The 20,053-nt window shown below is 42.1% G+C and overlaps 1 protein-coding gene across 9 annotated transcripts in view; it reads right to left on the bottom strand.

The window, feature by feature from the left end:
• Positions 1–2,145: 2,145 nt before the first annotated feature.
• NTF3 (neurotrophin 3) overlaps positions 2,146–20,053 on the bottom strand; it is a 102,635-nt gene continuing 84,727 nt past the window's right edge. For 5 of the 9 annotated variants that reach the window (XM_056517218.1, XM_056517217.1, XM_056517215.1 and 2 more), the window contains exon 2: positions 2,146–3,479. In XM_056517218.1, coding sequence (XP_056373193.1) covers positions 2,679–3,458 — 780 coding nt within the window. In that variant the 5' untranslated portion in view covers positions 3,459–3,479 and the 3' untranslated portion in view covers positions 2,146–2,678. Of the gene's footprint in view, positions 3,480–5,094; positions 5,180–5,820; positions 5,829–5,907; positions 5,942–10,080; positions 10,133–20,053 lie in introns of those variants that run through there. The other 4 variants (XM_056517221.1, XM_056517220.1, XM_056517219.1 and 1 more) reach the window with 4 other exon arrangements.

Here is a 20,053-nt window from a genome sequence, read left to right on the forward strand (position 1 = left end):
CTAGAACCCAGAGTGTAAGGACCATAGAAGGACCATTAAAATCAACAGTTTCTTAAGCCCCAGTTAGAGAGTTTCCTAACACAGTTTCTATGGAAGTAACACTGACACTTAGATTAAACAGGTTAAGGGGTTGTCTAGTTTAGAGATTAGGTAGTCCTGAGTTACCAAAAGATTTTCCCCTATCCGAAACCCTTATCTATTAGCCAGAATGGAGAAGAATGAATACAAACAGTAAGGACTTCTGCATCACGAAGAGAACCCATTGGGTTCAATTTGGAGCAGTGTAATGCCACATTTTCCCTGTGGGAGTGCTGCAGAGAATATGAACCATGTTCCCTTACAGATCACATATGATCACTAGGAGTCTCAGCAGCAGGACACCTTTAGGTCAATTTGTCATCAGGGTCCATTCAAACAAAAAGAGATTGCACTCAATAGAGAACCTCTTTATAGGGGTACTCCACCCCTAGACATCTTATCCCCTATCAGATCACGGGGGTCCCGCTGCTATGGACCCCCCGGGATCTCGGCTGCAGCACCCACCTCAATGGCATCCGGCAACGCTGGAGGCTTCGGATCCCGACCACGCGAGCGGAAGAGTGTGACGTCATGACTCCGCCCACGTGTGACGTCACGCCCCGCCCCTCAATGCAAGTCTCTCATAGACTTGCATTGAGGGGCGGGGCGTGACGTCATACGGGGGCGGAGTCGTGACATCACGCGCTTCCGCTCGCGTGGTCGGGATCCGAAACCTCCAGCGTTGCCGGAAGCCGTTGAGGTGGGTGCTGCAGCCGAGATCCCGGGGGTCCCCAGCAGCGGGACCCCCACGATCTGAAGTCTTATCCCCTATACTTTGGATAGGGGATAAGATGTCTAGGGGCGGAGTACCCCTTTAAGGTTAGGACCTTGGTAATTTATAGGTACAATTTTTAAATAATTCATAGGGATAGTAAAAAAAATTAAAATACATATAAAATTTACTTTATTTCAATTAACTCCAATGATTTATACAGTCAACACACTGCCAGTATTGGATATATTTGACATTTAACAGGGGTAGATCAATTGATATCTACTCTTGATATTTCCTAATTTACATTTGAAAATGAGAGAAATTGAGAATATCTTTTTGTCACATATTGTCAGTGAGGCCATTTTCAATACAGTATATATATAATGGTTTTTCAGTAACGTTGGCAGTAAAACGTAACCCAAAGTCTGATAATAATTTGCATTCGGGACACTAAAAGGGTTTACATATCATTGAGACAAACCATGACAGAAAAAGAAATGTGGGTCTTTGATGTGACTTACTTTTTGCATTTGGGTACTACATTTGGGTACTACAATGGTTCACACACATGGAGACAGACCATGATGCCATGTGGCCTTTGAGATGTCTAACCCTGGTTGGTCCTAGAATAGTGAGAATCTACTTAGGAGATCCCTCTGCAAAGGGACCAGGAAATTGGCCAGGCTTCATGACAGGTAAACAATCATGAACAAACCATAATGCCATGGGTCCTAAGAGAGGTCTATGTCTGGTTGGTCCTATACTCACGAGAACCTGTTAAGGTTCCTTCTGTCCAAAGGGACCAGGAAACTGTCCCAGGGTTCAAGAGGGGAAAAGAAACTTGAGTCTTGAACGTGGCCCACTTTTACCATTTGGGATACTACAATGGTTTACATCCCATGATGCCAGGGAGCCCTTAGAGGTCTAACGCTAGGTGGTCCTATTCTAGTGAGAACCTGTTATGGTTCCTTCTGTCCAAAGTGGCCAGGAAACTGTCTCAGGGTTCAAGAGGGGAAAAGAAACTTGAGTCTTGGACGTGGCCCACTTTTATCATTTGGGATACTACAATGGTTTACATCCCCTTATGCCAGGGGGACCTTAGAGGTCTAACGCTAGGTGGTCCTATACTAGTGGGAACCGGTTAAGGAGCTTCCTCTCCAAAAGTATAAGGGAATTGGCCCAGGGTTTATGATGGGAAATAAAATTGGGTCTTTGATGGGAAAAACCCTACAATGTTAAGGGGGGGGGGGGGGGGGGGGTTACAATTATGTTTATTTATCTTTGGTGCCATTTACTTTTTGGGCAACTGCTTTTAAAAAAGTCAGAGATAAGAAAAAAGCCAGTCTATATCGATAAAAACATATCTTATATATACAAAAAGCAACAAACTAAAGTCACATATAACATCACCAGGATCTTATTTCAACATTTTGATTGAAATGGAACAAGTAAAAAAAATTTAAATATTATTTTTTTTCTTCTTTTAATTGAGGTAAAATATATTGCAATTGAATATAATGTTCATACAATTTATACATCTCTGATATAGTCGGATTTAAAAAAAAAAGTCTACTAAGAAAAAGTCGGTGGCATGAAAATACTGTAGGAGGAATACTGACATATAGATCTGGGTCATATTACTTATATACTGCTCGCAGTAGAATTAGATGTATACTTTTTGGGAATTTTTTTTTTTTCTACAATGCCCCCGAAAGAAGGCACAGACTTCTTCTGAGATCCATCTGGAGAGGAGATAAAGCTTATATACGTTTGCTGAAATTTAATAAATAAGAACATCTTATAATATATAAACAATATAGACATTTATATGCTACATGCATATTATATAATTTAAAGTAATAATTTATATAATGAAAAGTCGAAGCTATGTTCTTCCTATTTTCCTCGATAACGCGCACACGCAAGACGTGTCTATTCTTATCCATCGCCAGCCCACCAGTTTATTGTTTTCTGAAGTCAATGCTCGGACATAAGTTTGGGAGGTTTTACATTGAGAATTCCAGTGTTTGTCATCAATACCTCGGCAGCCATTTTTGACTGGTCTGGCGTCTTTACATCTGGTTTCATAAAAATATTGCTTGACGGGTGAATTCCCAGTCTTAATTTCACCCAACACAGTTACTTGATGTCCCCGAATGTCAATTGCATTTGACTTATCTGTGACCCATAAACTTTCACTATCACACACAGAATATTCCCCTCGGTGACTTTTGTGGTCGGCAAATCGTTTCCTCCTTGAGGTTCTGTTGGAGGATGAAGAGTGTCCAATAAAGTCATCCATAAGATACAAAGGTGGTGGTTCCAAGGGAAGACTATCACTCAAGAGCACGCGCGGTGAGTTATAGCGTTTTTGTTTTTGCTGCTTAAACAGCTCCGCTTCTATTGAGATGACCGGTTGGAAGTCAGATTTCCCATTATCAACCATGTCCAAGTCAAGTATTTCCGCTTTCGGTATCGTACTTTGCTGCTTTACTTCCTTGGTGTTGACCACTTGCTTGGGAAGTTTGTTTTTGAGAAGGTCTGCTTGCATGAGCTTAATAAATAGGGAATTGACTGAACTTTCTGGCAAATTCCTTTTATCCATGGTGGTAGCGTGGATGCCACAAAGATAAGGAAGAAACATCACACAGAACAGGATGGACATCACCTTATTCACCTGTAAGATCTGAAGAAGGAAAAACACAGAATTAGATATGCGGAAATAGAAGCAACGTTCTTCTTACAGTTATGGGTTTCTACACATTTTCCTATTTGCACCCACAAGGACACAACTAAATATCCTAAAGTGTGTAGATATCTCTTCATTCCTACGTATTCAAAGTTTACTATATGTTGTGTGAATTATACATGTATAAAACGGAGTACCGCTTTAAAACATTTATGTGTGTATGTATAAAAAAAAAAATAAACCAAGAGAAAAATTGCTAAAATTTATCAAATCTTTATTAACAACACAATCTCAAAAATTGAATACAAAAATTTGACTAAATCACTAGATATCCAGAGTAGAAGGACCCTTCAAAGGAGGACCTATTTGAGGTATGGTACCCCTATCTCGAAAACAGGGACAATCCCCCCTATCTTACAACAAGGACAATACCCTGTAACAAAAAAAAATAAAAAACAACGCGTTTCGACGTATCTAAGATAATGTTACGGGTTTACAAAAAAGTGTGCTACTAAGAGTATGGTAGGGACTAGATAATTAGATTCATTCCATTCTGTACAGTAGACAAAGCAACAAAAAATAGCAAGCGGTAGACATAAGAAACATAAAGATATTTGTTATAATGAAAGTTTCCATAGATGTTTCTTTTTGTCTTGTCCACAGTGCTCTCTGCTGACACCTCTGTCCGTGTCAGGAACTGTACAGAGCCTCATAGGTTTGCTATGGGGATTTTCTCCTGCTCTGGACAGTTCCTGATACGGGCATCTGGTGTCAGCAGAGAGCACTGTGGACAAGAAAAAAAAGAAATTCAAAAAATAAAGAATTTCCTCTGTAGCAAACAGCTGCTAAAAAGTACAGGAAGGATTAAGATTTTTTAATACAAGTAATTAACAAAGTTGTTTAACTTTCTGGCACCAGTTCATTTAAAAAAATAGTTTTCCACCGGAGTACTGCTTTAAAACATTTATTTATTCTCTCTCGACCTCATATCCCAACCTCGTAACCCAACCTCATATCCTGTCCTCATATCCTGACCTCATATCCTGTCCTCATATCCTGTCCTCATATCCTGACCTCATATCCTGTCCTCATATCCTGACCTCATATCCTGTCCTCATATCCCGACCTCATATCCTGTCCTCATATCCTGACCTCATATCCTGACCTCATATCCTGTCCTCATATCCTGACCTCATATCCTGTCCTCATATCCTGACCTCATATCCTGACCTCATATCCTGTCCTCATATCCCATCTTCATGTCCCGTCCGCATATCTCGCCCTCATATCCTGTCCTATAATCCCAACCTCATATCTCGACCATATATCCCGACATAGCCCGACCTCATACCCCAACCTCATATCCCAGCCTCATATCCTGACCTCATATCCCGTCTGCATATCCCAACCTCATATCCCGTCCCCCACATGGACATTCGGCAGGATGTTTAATTGTCGCGGGAGTACCCCTTTAAATCTACAAGGCTGACCTGTTATTTTGGGAGAATGGAATGTTTAGTATACAGATACCTTCAAGGGATAAAACATAGACTATCTACTTTTCTGTTCATTGAGTTAATAGGCTTGAAGAAGTTTTTCCAAAAAACAGTACCATAGGTTGTTTGTGATACTGCAACTTAAAGGGTTACTCCACTGCCCCAGCATCTGAAACATTTTGTTCTGAAGCTGGGTGCGGGCTACTGGGGTCGTGACGTCATGCACACGCCCCCAAGTGATGTCACCTCACGCTCCCTCAATGCAAGTCTATGGGAGGGGGCGTGGTCTCAAAAAAGGGGCATGTTCCCGCCATTTTCACAAAAACCCAACATATTTACTAAGGTTTCCACATAAAATGTGGTGGATTTGAGCTGAGGAAAACCAGACAGATCAGAACATGTGTAAAAAAAAGCAAAGTGTAGGGAAAGTGGGAAATGTAGGGAAACCTTAGTCAATACCGTGGAAAATAAATTGTAGGGAATTAAAACCCACAAAGAAACCAACACAACACTCTTAGTAAATAAGGGCCAATGTATAATAATGGTTGTTTAATGTTTCATACATATAAAAACCATGCCATCTAATCTATAAAGAATTATGGGGGGCATTTATCAAAACTTGTCTAGAGGAATTGTGCAGCAGTTGCCCATAGCAACCAATCAGATCGCTTCTTTCATTTTTCCCCAGGCCTCTTTAAAAATGAAAGTAGTGATCTGATTGGTTGCAATGTGCAACTCAGCAACTTTACCTCTGCACAGGTTTTGATAAATCTCCCCCTATATGTATAATGACTATTATTATTATTTAATTATTTATTATATGTAATAATGTAAGGGCATACTAGATGGACCATGTGGTCTTTTTGGCATGTATCTTTTTATGTATAGTTATTAAAGGGGTACTCCGCTGCTCGGCGTTTCGAACAAACCGTTCTGAACGCTGGAGCCGGCGTCGGGAGCTCGTGACGTGATAGCCCCGCCCCCTCAATGCAAGTCTATGGGTGGGGGTGTGACGACTGTCACACCCCCTCCCATAGACTTGCATTGAGGGTGTGGGGCTTACCATCATGATGCGCTGGGGCTATGACATCATGAGCTCCCGGCGCAGGCTCCAGCATTCGGAACAGTTTGTTCCAAAAGCTGAGCAGCGGAGTACCCCTTTAGCCATTACTTTACGCAATGCCAAAGACCTGTCAAAACGAATCAAGAAGACAAAAAACAACATTCGCAATTTCATTGTTTTTTTTTTGTTATAAGGAAAACATTTTTAAGGAAAACATTCTCCCAAATTTTTGCACTAAGTAGTAGACATTTCATCATTTGTGGCTGCTTTGAAGTCTAAGAAAAAAACAAAAAACAATTTACTGCAATCACAATCATGAATGTTATCATAAGCTCGGGACAAAGACGCCCGTTACTGGATTGAGTTGTAACATGGTTGGTACAATATAATCGGCTATTTTAAACTATATATTTTTACATTGACTTATATCAAGCGATCATGGAGAGGTTCGGATGAAAGCTGAATGCACAATGGCAGGACATTTTTGAAAATTGAAAAAAAAAAAAAGAGAATAAAAATGGTACAAAAGTATCATGAGAACCTTAACCCCTTAAGGACTCAGCCCATTTGGGCCTTAAGGACTTGGACAATTTTATTTTTACGTTTTCGTTATTTCCTCCTCGCCTTCTAAAAATCATAACTTTTGTATATTTTCATCCATAGACTAGTATGAGGGCTTGTTTTTTGCGCGACCAGTTGTCTGTTGTAATGCCATCACTCACTTTACCATAAAATGTATGGCGCAACCAACAAAAATACTATTTGTGTGGGGAAATTAAAAAGAAAACCGCAATTTTGTAAATTTTGGAAGGTTTCGTTTTCACGCCGTACAATTTATGGTAAAAATGACATGTGTTCTTTATTCTGAGGGTCAATACGATTAAAATGATACCCATTATTACATACTTTTCTATTATTGTTGCGCTTAAAAAAAATCACAAACTTTTTAACCAAATTAGTACGTTTATAATCCCTTTATTTTGATGACCTCTAACTTTTTTATTTTTCCGTATAAGCGGCGGTATGAGGGCTCATTTTTTGCGCCATGATCTGTACTTTTTTTTGATACCACATTTGCATATAAAAAACTTTTAATAAATTTTTTATATTTTTTTTTTGATAAAATGTATTAAAAAAGTAGCAATTTTGGAAAAAAAAATTTCGTTCATGCCGTTTACCGTACGGGATCATTAACATTTTATTTTAATAGTTCGGACATTTACGCACGCGGCGATACCAAATATGTCTATAAAATAAATTTTTTACGCTTTTTGGGGGTAAAATAGGAAAAAACGGACGTTTTACTTTTTTATTGGGGGAGGGGATTTTTCACTTTTTTTTTACTTTTAAAATTTTTTACATTTTTTTTTACACTTGAATAGTCCCCATAGGGGACTATTCATAGCAATACCATGATTGCTAATACTGATCTGTTCTATGTATAGGACATAGAACAGATCAGTTTTATCGGCTATCTTCTGTTCTGGTCTGCTCGATCTCAGACCAGAGCAGAAGACACCGGGAGCCGGCGGAGGAAGGTAAGGGGACCTCTGTGCGGCGTTCTGAATGATCGGATCCCCGCAGCAGCGCTGCGGGCGATCCGATCATTCATTCAAATCGCGCACTGCCGCAGATGCCGGGATCTGTATTGATCCCGGCACCTCAGGGGTTAATGGCGGACGCCCGCAAGATCGCGGGCGTCGGCCATTGCCGGCGGGTCCCTGGCTGCAATCAGCAGCCGGGATCAGCCGCGCATGACACGGGCATCGCTCCGATGTCCGCGGTTATGCACAGGACGTAAATGTACGTCCTGGTGCGTTACGTACCACCGCACCAGGACGTACATTTACGTCATGCGTCTTTAAGGGGTTAAAATCTAAAAAAAAAAAAAATGTTATTATTATTTTTTTTTTTTAGTAGGCGACAGGTCCTCTTTAACCTCCTAAGGATGAAGCTCATTTTGGCCTTAAAGGGGTACTCCACTGGAAACATTTTCTTTTAAATCAAATGGTGCCAGAAAGTTAAACTACTGTTGTAAATTACTTCTATTAAAAAATCTTAATCTTTACAGTACTTATCAGCTGCTGTATGATCCACAGGAAGTTCTTTTCTTTTTGAATTTCCTTTCTGTCTGACCACAGTGCTCTCTGCTGACACCTCTGTCCATATCAGGAACTGTCCATAGCAGGACAGATTTGCTGTAGGGATTGGCTCCTACCCTGGACAGTTCCTAAAATGGACAGAGGTGTCAGCAGAGAGCACTGTGGTCAGACAGAAAAGAAAAGAACTTTCTCTGGAGTATACAACAGCTGATAAGTACTGGAAGGATTAAGATTGTTTTAATAGAAGTAATTTACAAATCTGTTTAACTTTCTGGCACTAGTTGATAAAAAAATAAATAAAATGTTTTCCAGTGGAGTACCCCTTTAACCTCTGCAGGACACAGGGCGTATGGATACGCCCTGCATTCCGAATCCTTAAGGACCTAGGGCGTATCCATACGCCCGTGGGAAATCCGGTCCCAACCGCTAGCCGGTTGGGGACCGGAGCCGGATGCCTGCTGAAATCATTCAGCAGGCACCCCGACACATCACCCAGGGGGGTCCTGAGACCCCCCCCATGTCGGCGATCGGAGAAAATCGCATGTCAATTCAGACATGCGATTTTCTCCAATTCCGGGCTGATCGGGTCTCTGGTGACCCGATCACCCGGAAAATAGGGCTGATCGGAGTTGTCAGCAACAGCCCCGATCAGCCTAAGGCATAGGAGTGAGGTCGCAGAGCTGCGATCTCCTCCTATCCCCTGCCATTAGTCAGAACGCCCCTGGATGTCGAGGGGATCTGGGAAGAAGATGGAGGCCGTACTTGCAGGAGAAGATGCCTGGGGACCCGGGATCTTCGCTGGAGCCTGCTGGATACTTGCTCAGGTAGGGAATCAACGGTGGGGAGGTGGGGTAATTGTGCTGGAGAACCGGGGCTCCAAACAGGAGATCGCGGGGGGCCCAGTGATCAGACCCCCCTGCGATCTAAAACTTAGCCTCGTCTGAAACGGAGGCTGCCACGCCCCTTCCATAAAGCTCTATGGGAGAGCTGTTCAGCAATCTTAGGCTCTCCCATAGAGCTTTATGGAGGGGGTGTGGTGGCTCCCGTTTCTGGCAGGGGTTGTGAACCGGGGCTCCAAATAGAAGATTGTGGGGGTGTCCAGAGCTCGGACCCCCCGCGATCTAAAACTTATTTTCCTCCTCTTCTAAAAATCATAACACCTTCAATTTTTCACCTACAGACCCATATGAGGGCTTTTTTTTTGCATCACCAATTGTACTTTGTAATTAACTCACTTATTTTTAAACAAAATTTTCGGCGAAACAAAAAAAAAAACTTATTAGTGGGGTGAAATTTAAAAAAACAAACATTGTGTAACTTGTGAGGGCTTCCGTTTCTACGCAGTGCACTTTTTAGCAAAAATGACACCTACAAGGATACCAAATTTTTGTAAGTTTTATTTTATTTAAGTTCTTAAAAAAAATCCCAACTACATGCACCAAAAATGAGTATGTTTAAAATTGGCATCTTCTGATAACAGGGCTAACCCTAATAACCCCGACTGCTGATAGCAGTTGGAACTGGGTTTGAAACACACTCAACCCCTGGGCGTGCTTCAAACACCGGTAAAGGGACCAGGGCATACAGGTACACCCCTGGTCCTTATGTACCAGGACGCAAGGGCGTACCCATAAGCCCTTTGTCCTTAACGGGTTAAAGGGGTTATCCACCATTAAAGGGATACTCTGCTGCTCAGCATTTGGAACAAACTGTTCCGAATGCTGGAGCCGGTACCAGGAGCTCGTGACATCACACCCCGCCCCTCAATGCAAGTCTATGGGAGGGGGCGTGACAGCCGTCATGCCCCATCCCATAGACTTGCATTGAGGGGGGGGGCGTGATGTCATGAGGGGGCGGGGCTATGACTCCAACGTTCTGAACGGTTTGTTCCAAACGCTGAGCAGCGGAGTATCCCTTTAAGTGATTTTAGTACGTACCTGCCAGGCATAGGAAGGATCCTATAGTTCCTTGTTTGTAAGTGTGCAGTCATTCTTCTTCCTCCCACACATCAGCCCCCCCACCCATTGAAACACACCTGTACTCCCTTCACTGCATAGACCAGTGTTTTCTGACCAGGGTGCCTCCAGCTGTTGCTAATTCTTGCAGAATAACCTCCCACCCATTGGTCTCTCCACCCATTGAAGCAAAGACAGGCTCCCTCTGAACACCTGACCAGTGATATAATGTCTCGTGCCGCACTGCAACCTGGGAAAACATGAGACGACGCTCATTTTGTATGCTGTTTAATGCTGTATAAATGTAGGGTCAAAAATACAGAAGAATTGGGAGACAGGATCCCTGTCATCAGTTGACTAGTGAGTCAGGTCTCGGCCGCATTGCAAGCTGGGAAAAATCTGAGACAACAGTCATTTTGTATGCTGTTAAAAATAAATATTGGAGTGAAAATCACATAAGAATTGTGAGAAAACCGTCACACACAGGTACAGACATTATATTATGAACTACACTAACTTTACAGCCCCTGTAGCATAGCCAAATAAAAAAAATACTGGAATACCCCTTTAAGGGTTATTTTTTTAAATATATATTGTAAAATGGAAAATGAGAAGAAAAAACATCACCAAAATTTTTAAAAACTTAATTTAAACTTTTGTTTTATTGATGACACATCTTATTTTTTTGGGACAGTTAAAGAAAGGAGAAACATTAACCGGCTTAACAAATGTAAACACCGACCACAACTTCAATGACGGAGATAAAATGTGACATTGAAGTTCTGAAATAGTTCAGAGTCTCGATGGAGCCAAAGCTTAATTTAGTAACCAGCCATGTAGAAGAGATAGGGAGAGTTGACACAACGCTCTGCTCCCAATGAGAACGCGCACAAGTCTCTCTCCCGCCTCGTCCTCAGCTGAACCGAGTTCTTATATTGGGGGCTTTGCCTGTGGTTCTCAAATGTAATTGAGGGATTTAGTAATTAGGTCCACAGGGTGTTCTTGGACGTGTTTAATAAAATTGTCATTGAATCTTTGACAACTGCAGATGTATAATACTGAGATACTAATATGTGAAAACATGAAATCCCAATATTGTAGCTATGGGCGATCCAAAATAAACCCTCCCTAAGTAACATTATTAAAACAGCTATGCATCATCAGAAAATAACCTTTTGTTTAAATCACATTTTTTTAAGAATTTTTGGTGATTTTTCTTTTCTTTCTAATGTTCCAGTTTACTCTTTAAAATCTTGCAGTTCCTATCCTGGCCACTAGGTCTAAAACTAAACTGAGACTTCCTGTTCTGTACAGATCACTTCCCAGTAGTCTCTTCTTATCATCACAAACAGGATTAAAGCGAGAGGTACAAACAATAGCTGTTGCACACAGATTAGCCTCCTCTCCCTGTAGAATGACCTCTAAAATGGTCCCGAATACACCCAGACACCTTTCTTATTCATCTTTATGCAATGGCTCTCGTCTATTGTCTATGGTCCATGAGGCTTACTGTAAAGCGTATCTCTAAATACAATTAAAAACAGCTCAGGCAAGATGACTGTCCCCATAATAGTGTACAATATATATATATATATATATATATATATATATATATATATATATATATATATATTTTTAATCTGAAAATAGAGACAGATTTGAAAAAAAGAACATATTTCAATATCTGGCTATAATCAGTCATAAATGTAAACTAGGTAATACATTCCCTTTAAGCTTCAAGGTTCATTCTAGATCGGTGCTTCTCAAGCAGGGTGCCTCCAGCTGTTTCAAAACTATAACTCCCAGCATGGCCGGACAGCCGGTTGTTGTTTTGATTAAAGCATCTGAAATTCCAGCCGTTTAATCAGCTGATTACTGCTGGAGGAAGCTAAGGTTAGCGGTGGAGTTTTACTGCAGTGGCCACTACTGGAGAAATGTGGAATTGCATGTCTCCCATGAGCATGAAGAACAGCCCTGCAAAACATGGTCATAGCAAGTCCTCCAGCATAGGAGACACTCTTGAATGGGGTTGGCTAACTTTGTTCTTGACAACAGTCTTGGCAGCCAAATCCCTGCCCTGTGTCACGTGTAACTGCCTGCCAAAAACACAGCACATAGGACCAATATATACAATTTCTCTGTTACTTCTTAGTTCCATTACATCATAGTAATGACTATACTTGGTAGAAATGTCTTACACCCAGGGGCCCTTCTGCAGCGAGGCCACTTGTAGTAATGGCCCTAGGAGTGACCTTTGTATCAGCGGCCTCAGAAGCGACCCTTGTATTAGTGGCCTCAGAAGCGACCCTTGTGTTAGTGGCATCAGAAGCGACCCTTGTGTTAGTGGCATCAGAAGCGACCCTTGTATTAGTGGCCTCAGAAGCGACCCTTGTGTTAGTGGCATCAGAAGCGACCCTTGTATTAGTGGCCTCAGAAGCGACCCTTGTGTTAGTGGCATCAGAAGCGACCCTTGTATTAGTGGCCTCAGAAGCGACCCTTGTGTTAGTGGCATCAGAAGTGACCCTTGTATTAGTGGCCTCAGAAGCGACCCTTGTATTAGTGGCCTCAGAAGCGACCCTTGTATTAGTGGCCTCAGAAGCGACCCTTGTGTTAGTGGCATCAGAAGCGACCCTTGCTGTCAGAAGGGGTACAGTAGAGGTGATAAGAAAAACTCAGCTCAAAACCTGCTCATAGGGTGGTGAGGGGTAGGTGATCTCACTATTCTATCAGCATGTAAGGACCGGCTGGGTTACCCTTCCATGTCACATGACCTACATTTACAAGTGAGAAAGTATGACGTGCTGGGAAGATGGGCCTATACATATAAAAATTTCAAACACCAAAATTGACTCATTTTGGTCACATCACATCCCAGAATTTTTTTTTTTTTAAAAGCTATCAAAAAGTCAAAACTACACAAAAGTGGTACTGTTAATAATTAAAGATCGTGGCGCCTGAATACATATGTATATGTAGGGTGCCCTTCTTTAGTTCACATCAGGCTTATGCCTATTGCCTTGAACCAACAGAGTACCAAGCATGCTGGGATGTTAACAAAAATTCATGGCGAAGTCTACAGGTAGAAGTCACAATTCTCTGGGGTTTGATGTGAAAATCTGCAAGAATCAGAGCCATTACATGGATCCCACCAAGTTTAGATGTCTCATAAGAAACCTAAAATGTGCTAATGGTTTCCAGCATCTCTTTACAGAAATTAATTAATAAACAGCTCCGCTGCTGATATTTTACACTATATAGTTGACAATATATGAGGATGAGATATGATGTCGGGATATAAGGACAGGATATGAGGTTGGGATGTGAGACTGGGATATGAGGTCGGGATATGAGGACAGGATATGAGGACAGGATATAAGGTCGGGATATGAGGTTGGGATGTGAGACTGGGATATGAGAATGGGATATGAGGTCGGGATATGAGGATGAGCTATGAGGATGGGATATGAGGTTGGGATGTGAGGACTAGATATGAGGTCTGGATATGAGGATGAGATATGATGTCAGGATATGAGGTTGGGATGTGAGACAGGGATATGAGGTCGGGATATGAGGACAGGATATGAGGTCGGGATGTGAGACAGGGATATGAGGTCGGGATATGAGGACAGGATATGAGGTTGGGATGTGAGACTGGGATATGAGGATGGGATATGAGGTCGGGATATGAGGATGAGCTATGAGGATGGGATATGAGGTTGGGATGTGAGGACTAGTGTTGAGCGGCATAGGCCATATTCGAATTCGCGAATATTCGCGAATATATGGACGAATATTCGTCATATTCGCGAATATTCGCATATTCGCAATAGTCTTGTTTTATTTTCGCATATACGAATATTCACGTGTGCGAAAATTAACATATGCGAAAATTTCCATATACAAAAATTAACATAAGTGAAAATTCGCATATGCGAAAATTAGCATATACAAATTTTCGTATATGCGAAAATTCGCACGCCAGTCTCACACAGTAGTATTAGAGCCTTCTTACACCATACAAGCTGGAAACAGAGAGGGGTGATCACTGTGATGTGTACTGTGAAAAAATAAATAAAAATAAAACGAATATTCGTAATTACGAATATGTAGCGCTATATTCGCGAATATTCGCGTATTCGCGAATATGCGATATTCGCGAATAAAATTCGAATTGCGAATATTCGCGAGCAACACTAGTGAGGGCTAGATATGAGGTCTGGATATGAGGATGAGATATGATGTTGGGATATGAGGACAGGAAATGAGGTTGGGATGTGAGACTGGGATATGAGGTCAGGATGTGAGGACAAGATATGAGGTTGGGATGTGAGACTGGGATATGAGGTCGGGATATGAGGGTGGGATATGAGGTGGGGATGTGAGGACTAGATATGAGGTCTGGATATGAGGATGAGATATGAGGTTGGGATATGAGGACAGGATATGAGGTTGGGATGTGAGACTGGGATATGAGGTCGGGATATGAGGACAGGGTATGAGATTGGGATGTGAGACTGGGCTATGAGGTCGGGATATGAGGATGAGCTATGAGGATGGGATATGAGGTTGGGATGTGAGGACTAGATATGAGGTCTGGATATGAGGATGAGATATGATGTCAGGATATGAGGACAGGATATGAGGTTGGGATGTGAGACTTGGATATGAGGTCTGGATATGAGGATGAGCTATGAGGATGGGAAATGAGGTCGGGATAAGAGATTGGGATTTGAGTTTGGGATATGAAGTTAGGATATGAGGTTGGGATATAAGGATTGAATATGAGGTTGGGATATGAGGATGGGATATGAGGATGAGAAATGAGGTCAGGATATAAGGAGAGCATCATTGTTGCTTTTTCTCTCCCACAAGGGCCCCCTATAGAAGGGCGCTCTATCGAGGTATCTCTAAATTAAGGCCTCCAACCATCATCTGTATTCTGTAAGGGGATTTACTAGCAAATATTCAATTTTTACTGCAGTGCCACCACAGGAAACAATGCATAGGTCACATTAAAATCTATATGATGTCCATGTAATGCATGAATGCACTGAGCCCTCCAATGCTAGAGACACTCTTTGTAGCCTCGTTCAACACTGTCTAATAGATAATATGGTATCTGAAAATAGTTCTCACCACCCCTTCAACTCATTTTTTTCTTATTTTGTATCATTCTGCTCCTCGACACACATGTGAAATAGATTCACACAGCTGTTATAATAATACTAGTCTTTACAAGGCACATGTCTTTCGATTAATACCTCTTTGTGTCCCCATTAATGAGATTACTGACTTCCATTACCCAAAGCCAGGTGCGCCTGGTGCATATGTAATAAAGGCCATAACCGATAATACATATGGATTAATAATATCAAGAGAGTTCAAGATCTTGGATTTCAAAATTTGGAACAGAAGCTGAAGTCAAATGGTAACCTCATTTTTGGAATGGAAAGGAGATGTTATTTTGGATAATATTTCAATTTGACTCATGAGATCAGAAAGAAAGGAAGCCTAAGACCTATGGGTTAAATAAATCATCTGTGAATATACTCAGATTATCAACATGTTTTATTTTATTTTAATGCCACTATATGGAAAACAATGTAGCAAACTCACTAATTTAAGTGTGTACTAAGCCGCGGTCCTCCATTCAGCCAATGACTTCAATACACCTGCGGGGTGTTACGTATCCAGTATCAACAAACCAAGTGTAAAACAACAAAGAAACAATACCGTGCACTCACCGCATGGTCTGTGAATTCAGTTCTGGAGGCTCAAGGTCCATGGTTGGCACCGAAGCGCTCAGAGGCAACGCCAGCCGTTTCACATGGTACTCCGTGCTTCTTCCGGCCCCCTAGGGCCGGAAGAAGCACGGAGTACCGTGTGAAAAGGCTGCCGTTGCCTCCGAGCGCTTCAGTGCCATCCATGGACATCTCCCGGACCTTGATCCTCCAGGACTGAACTCACAGACCATGCGGTGAGTGCACGGTACCGTTTCTTTGTTGTTTTATTTTATTTTAAACCCCCTTTAGGTCTGTTTTAGACGGCCATAATAGGGACACAATTTAGTGTCCTAATCAAGGCAACAACGGAACAACTTACCAACACATTAACTTCTCTACTAGACTTCTCGGGTGATCCATTTCTGCCAGCAGTCACAATTTTGGTGGGATAGTCCAACAAAATTGACCACATAAGCAGTGGGTTTATGAAGTCCCTCTTATAGAAGCTCTATGGGCGCTTCCTGGTTGTTACCAGGGATGGGGCTTATCCAAATGATGGTAAGTATGGGAATGTTTAAGATGTTCGGAACATCAGAAGGGGGTCCAGGAGCTATAATCCTAGAATCCAGAGGTGCAGAAAGGGGGCACAATAGCAAATATCGAAATGGGCCTCCCATTATAGCATTTGATTTGGTCCCCAGAACAGAAGGATCTGGTGTTTAAAGGGGTACTCCGGCGCTAAGACATCTTATCCCCTATCCAAAGGATAGGGGGTAAGATGTCTGATCGCGGGGGTCCCACCGCTAGGGACCACCGTGATCTTGCACGCAGCACCAGTCAGAATCAGTCCCCGGAGCGTGTATTTTAGTGCTACGGCAAGCAGGGGTTAATTTATATTTTGTGTCTGAAGGTAAAGACTGTGTTCTGGTTTCACCAAATTTTGTTATATCTTTGACTGTGGTTTGCTGTTAATTGCCTGGCTCTATGGAGCTAATCTCCCACAGTGATAAGACAATCCTGTTAAAATAAGCAGGTCCTTTTAATAATCTAAAGTGTGCGGCCAGCTTTAATGACGAGTTGTTCCATAAAGTTTGTATCCCAAATGATAGGACAGTTTTAGCCCTACTTTGCCCAGTTTTGCCTCAAAAAGCCTCTTTTTGTGCAATTTTGTACACACCGCCCTCCTCATTGCTTTTACACTATGGTTTTTGGGAAAGCCCTGAATAAAATGGGACTGATGTACTGTCCAATCAAATTCTTAAGTCCTATGAAATGTTTTGCAGCTGTCCCTGCAGCTATTGCCTGTGTGTCCCTATGAGGAGTCCAAAAACAGGAAGTGAGGGCAGGACAAGCAGGGATCGTGCAGGCTCCTGGCTTGTCAATCATCATGATGTATGAGCCGGGAGTATGTTATAGAGCCTCAGTGCACACTGTCCTGCTTTTTCTTAGTGCACAGAACCCTGCTTGTCCACCACTTCCTGTATTTGGACTCCTCATAGAGACAAACATGCAATAGCTGCAGGGACAAAAATATACACAATTATTACCCAATATTGGTATTATCTACATCATATAAGTCTAACTACTCAAGACTTGCCTGAAACTTGCTTTAGCAGTGGGCAAGGCTTGGGCTATGAAGTTGCCTGGAGATTTAAAGGGGTACTCCGGCCCCAAGACATCTTATCCCCTATCCAAAGGATAGGGGATAAAATGTCTGATCGCTGGGGACCCCCGCAATCTAGCATGCAGCACCCACCTGTAAGAACTGCTGGAAACGCTGGAGGCTCTCAGTGTTATGCCTCCCGACCACGGGGGCAGAGTATCGTGATGTCACGACTCCGTCTTTGTGGTCGGGAGGCATAACACTGAGAGCTTCCAGCAGTGCTCACAGGTGGGTGCTGCATGCTAAATTGCGGGGGTGCCCAGCGGCGGGACCCCCGCGACCAGACATCTTATCCCCTATACTTTGGATAGGGAATAAGATGTCTTGGGGCCGGAACCCCTTTTAACAGGTATCCTGCAGCCAGACTAATTATGCTTTAGGCTATTTTTGGAGCTACGCATCTTTTTTACTTTGCTTAGCAAGTGAAACTTTCTGCCAGAGGAAGTGTCATAGGGAGCTCAATTAAAGAGATCAAAAGGGGTTTAGATACATTTCTAAAGAGTAATAACATTACAGGTTATGGATAATAGATTTTTAGGGACAGAATGTTGATCCAGGGATTTATTTGGAGTCTGGAAGAAATTTTTCCCCCTAATAAGGGGCACTTGGCATCATCCTCCTAAGGGTTTTTTGCCTTCCTCTGGATCAACACAGTAAGAAAAACCAAACAAACGAGTGGGGAGAGAGGGGGGGGGGGGCAGTGGTCCTCCACTGCATTTAGGTCCCACTGAGGTTTAACCAAGGTCTACATATATTAAACACCTATTGCCATCCAGTGGCTACAAAATGTTTTTAGCTGGAATAATGCACTGAGAAATAAATTATGGAATTAAAAACTATGTTTAGGTGCAGACAATGTTGTCACTAGGATCACCAAAACTTTTGATGGAAATAGGAAGTGGTCAACTTCTCACCCTTGGGAATGTTAACATTAGCTGGCAATAGTAAGAATCTGGGAACCCCACTGGTGCGAGAGCTCAGTTAATGTAATGAGTTAGGACAAGGTGGTGGTGGGGGGGGGGGGGGGGGGGGGGGGTAGGTATGAGGTTTTAGTTGCTGACTACTCTGGTGTTCTGGTATGACACCAGCCGCATTCTACAACACAGTGAAGGAGAAATGGCTTAGCTTAGAGCAGGGTAGATCATGGTGATATGAGGTCATTATTCATCCAGCTTTCAGGAAGTAATTAGAAAGTTCATAAGTATAAAACAACCACAGAAACAATTCACAAACCACAAATCCCTCTGTGATGATGTGTCATTTCGCTCAATTAATTCTACTTCTAAGATTTCAAAAAAGAAAGATACTTAATAAAAAAAAGAATGAATTAAGCATTAATGCCATTTACGAAGATTTAAAGGGATCGTAGAAAAAAATGCCAGCTTTGGTAAAAAGAAAAAAGAAAAGCAGTGACACATTCTGAGCTGCAATACCAGTTACAACCTGGTGGACAGGCTTAGTGTGCAGAAGAGAGCCTGGACTTTGTGAATGCATCTCGTCTGCCTCCTGTAGAGGGTCTACACTGTGTCTAAAAGGATTTCATCCTATGACCCATAAAGTTGTGGGTAGCTATCCTTTATGTAGTTTAGCATCAACAGCAGTTCACTGCTTAGACTAGGGCTGCTTTAGTGATGTAATATTTTCCTTGCAGTAATCCTCTCCCCTTTTAGTTTGTGATCTGCAGCACAGTTCACTGTGTATGCGATGTAACCCCTTTCCTTGCTGTGATGCAGTTGTGTTTTCCTTTCTGCTTATATAGCACTTTGCAAATCATTCTCTGACATAGTGCCAGCCTTTTCAGTCCTGTATATTGTCTCCAGCACTGTTTTATGGCATAGCAGAGAGTAGGTTTAGGTGCTTGATTTGACAGAGAAGTAAGGGAAAGGAAGTGCAAGAGTGAGTACTCACCATTCTAAAGAGTTAATGTGAAGGCTACAAAGCTATCTCCATCAGTCTTACAGACTTTGATTGGAGTGGCAGTGCAATGAACCCCAGTCCTTGCAATCAGATTGGGCCCTGGCACAACCCCTTTAGTTTCCTGGGGCCTGCCATAAGGAGAAGTGCTAGTGGTGATGCACCTATTGCAAGAAGTCTGGCCAACCATATTGGAATTGTGACAGCTTCAAGGTCGAGAACAAATGGAGTTGTGTTGTGACGTCAAGTCTACCATAAATTTGCATACAACTTCCTGTCTCTTTGAAGACCTGGTATTTGATGTTTGGTGCTATCCCATCATCATTCTGATCCTACACAAAAGCCTCATAACAAATAGGCGAATTATGCATCTGTCCCATCCGTCACCATGATCTTTCAAGTGTCGGTAACTGATGTTAGCAGATATGCAATGACTGCAATCTGTTGATCCTCTGTTTACTTCCTATCGACAACAATTGTTAATGAAATATTTGCACAATGATCATCACAGTCATTATAATAAATGTGCACTGTGTAATAAAGCTTTCATAAAGACTTCAAGAAGACCTCTATATCCATTTGCAGCTGCAGATAGTGTTTACTATTGGTAGACTATAGTCTATTTAGGACTATGAAAAAGCTGAGGCACAAAAGG

Source organism: Hyla sarda, chromosome 4, assembly GCF_029499605.1.
Source record: "Hyla sarda isolate aHylSar1 chromosome 4, aHylSar1.hap1, whole genome shotgun sequence".
NCBI lineage: Eukaryota > Metazoa > Chordata > Amphibia > Anura > Hylidae > Hyla > Hyla sarda.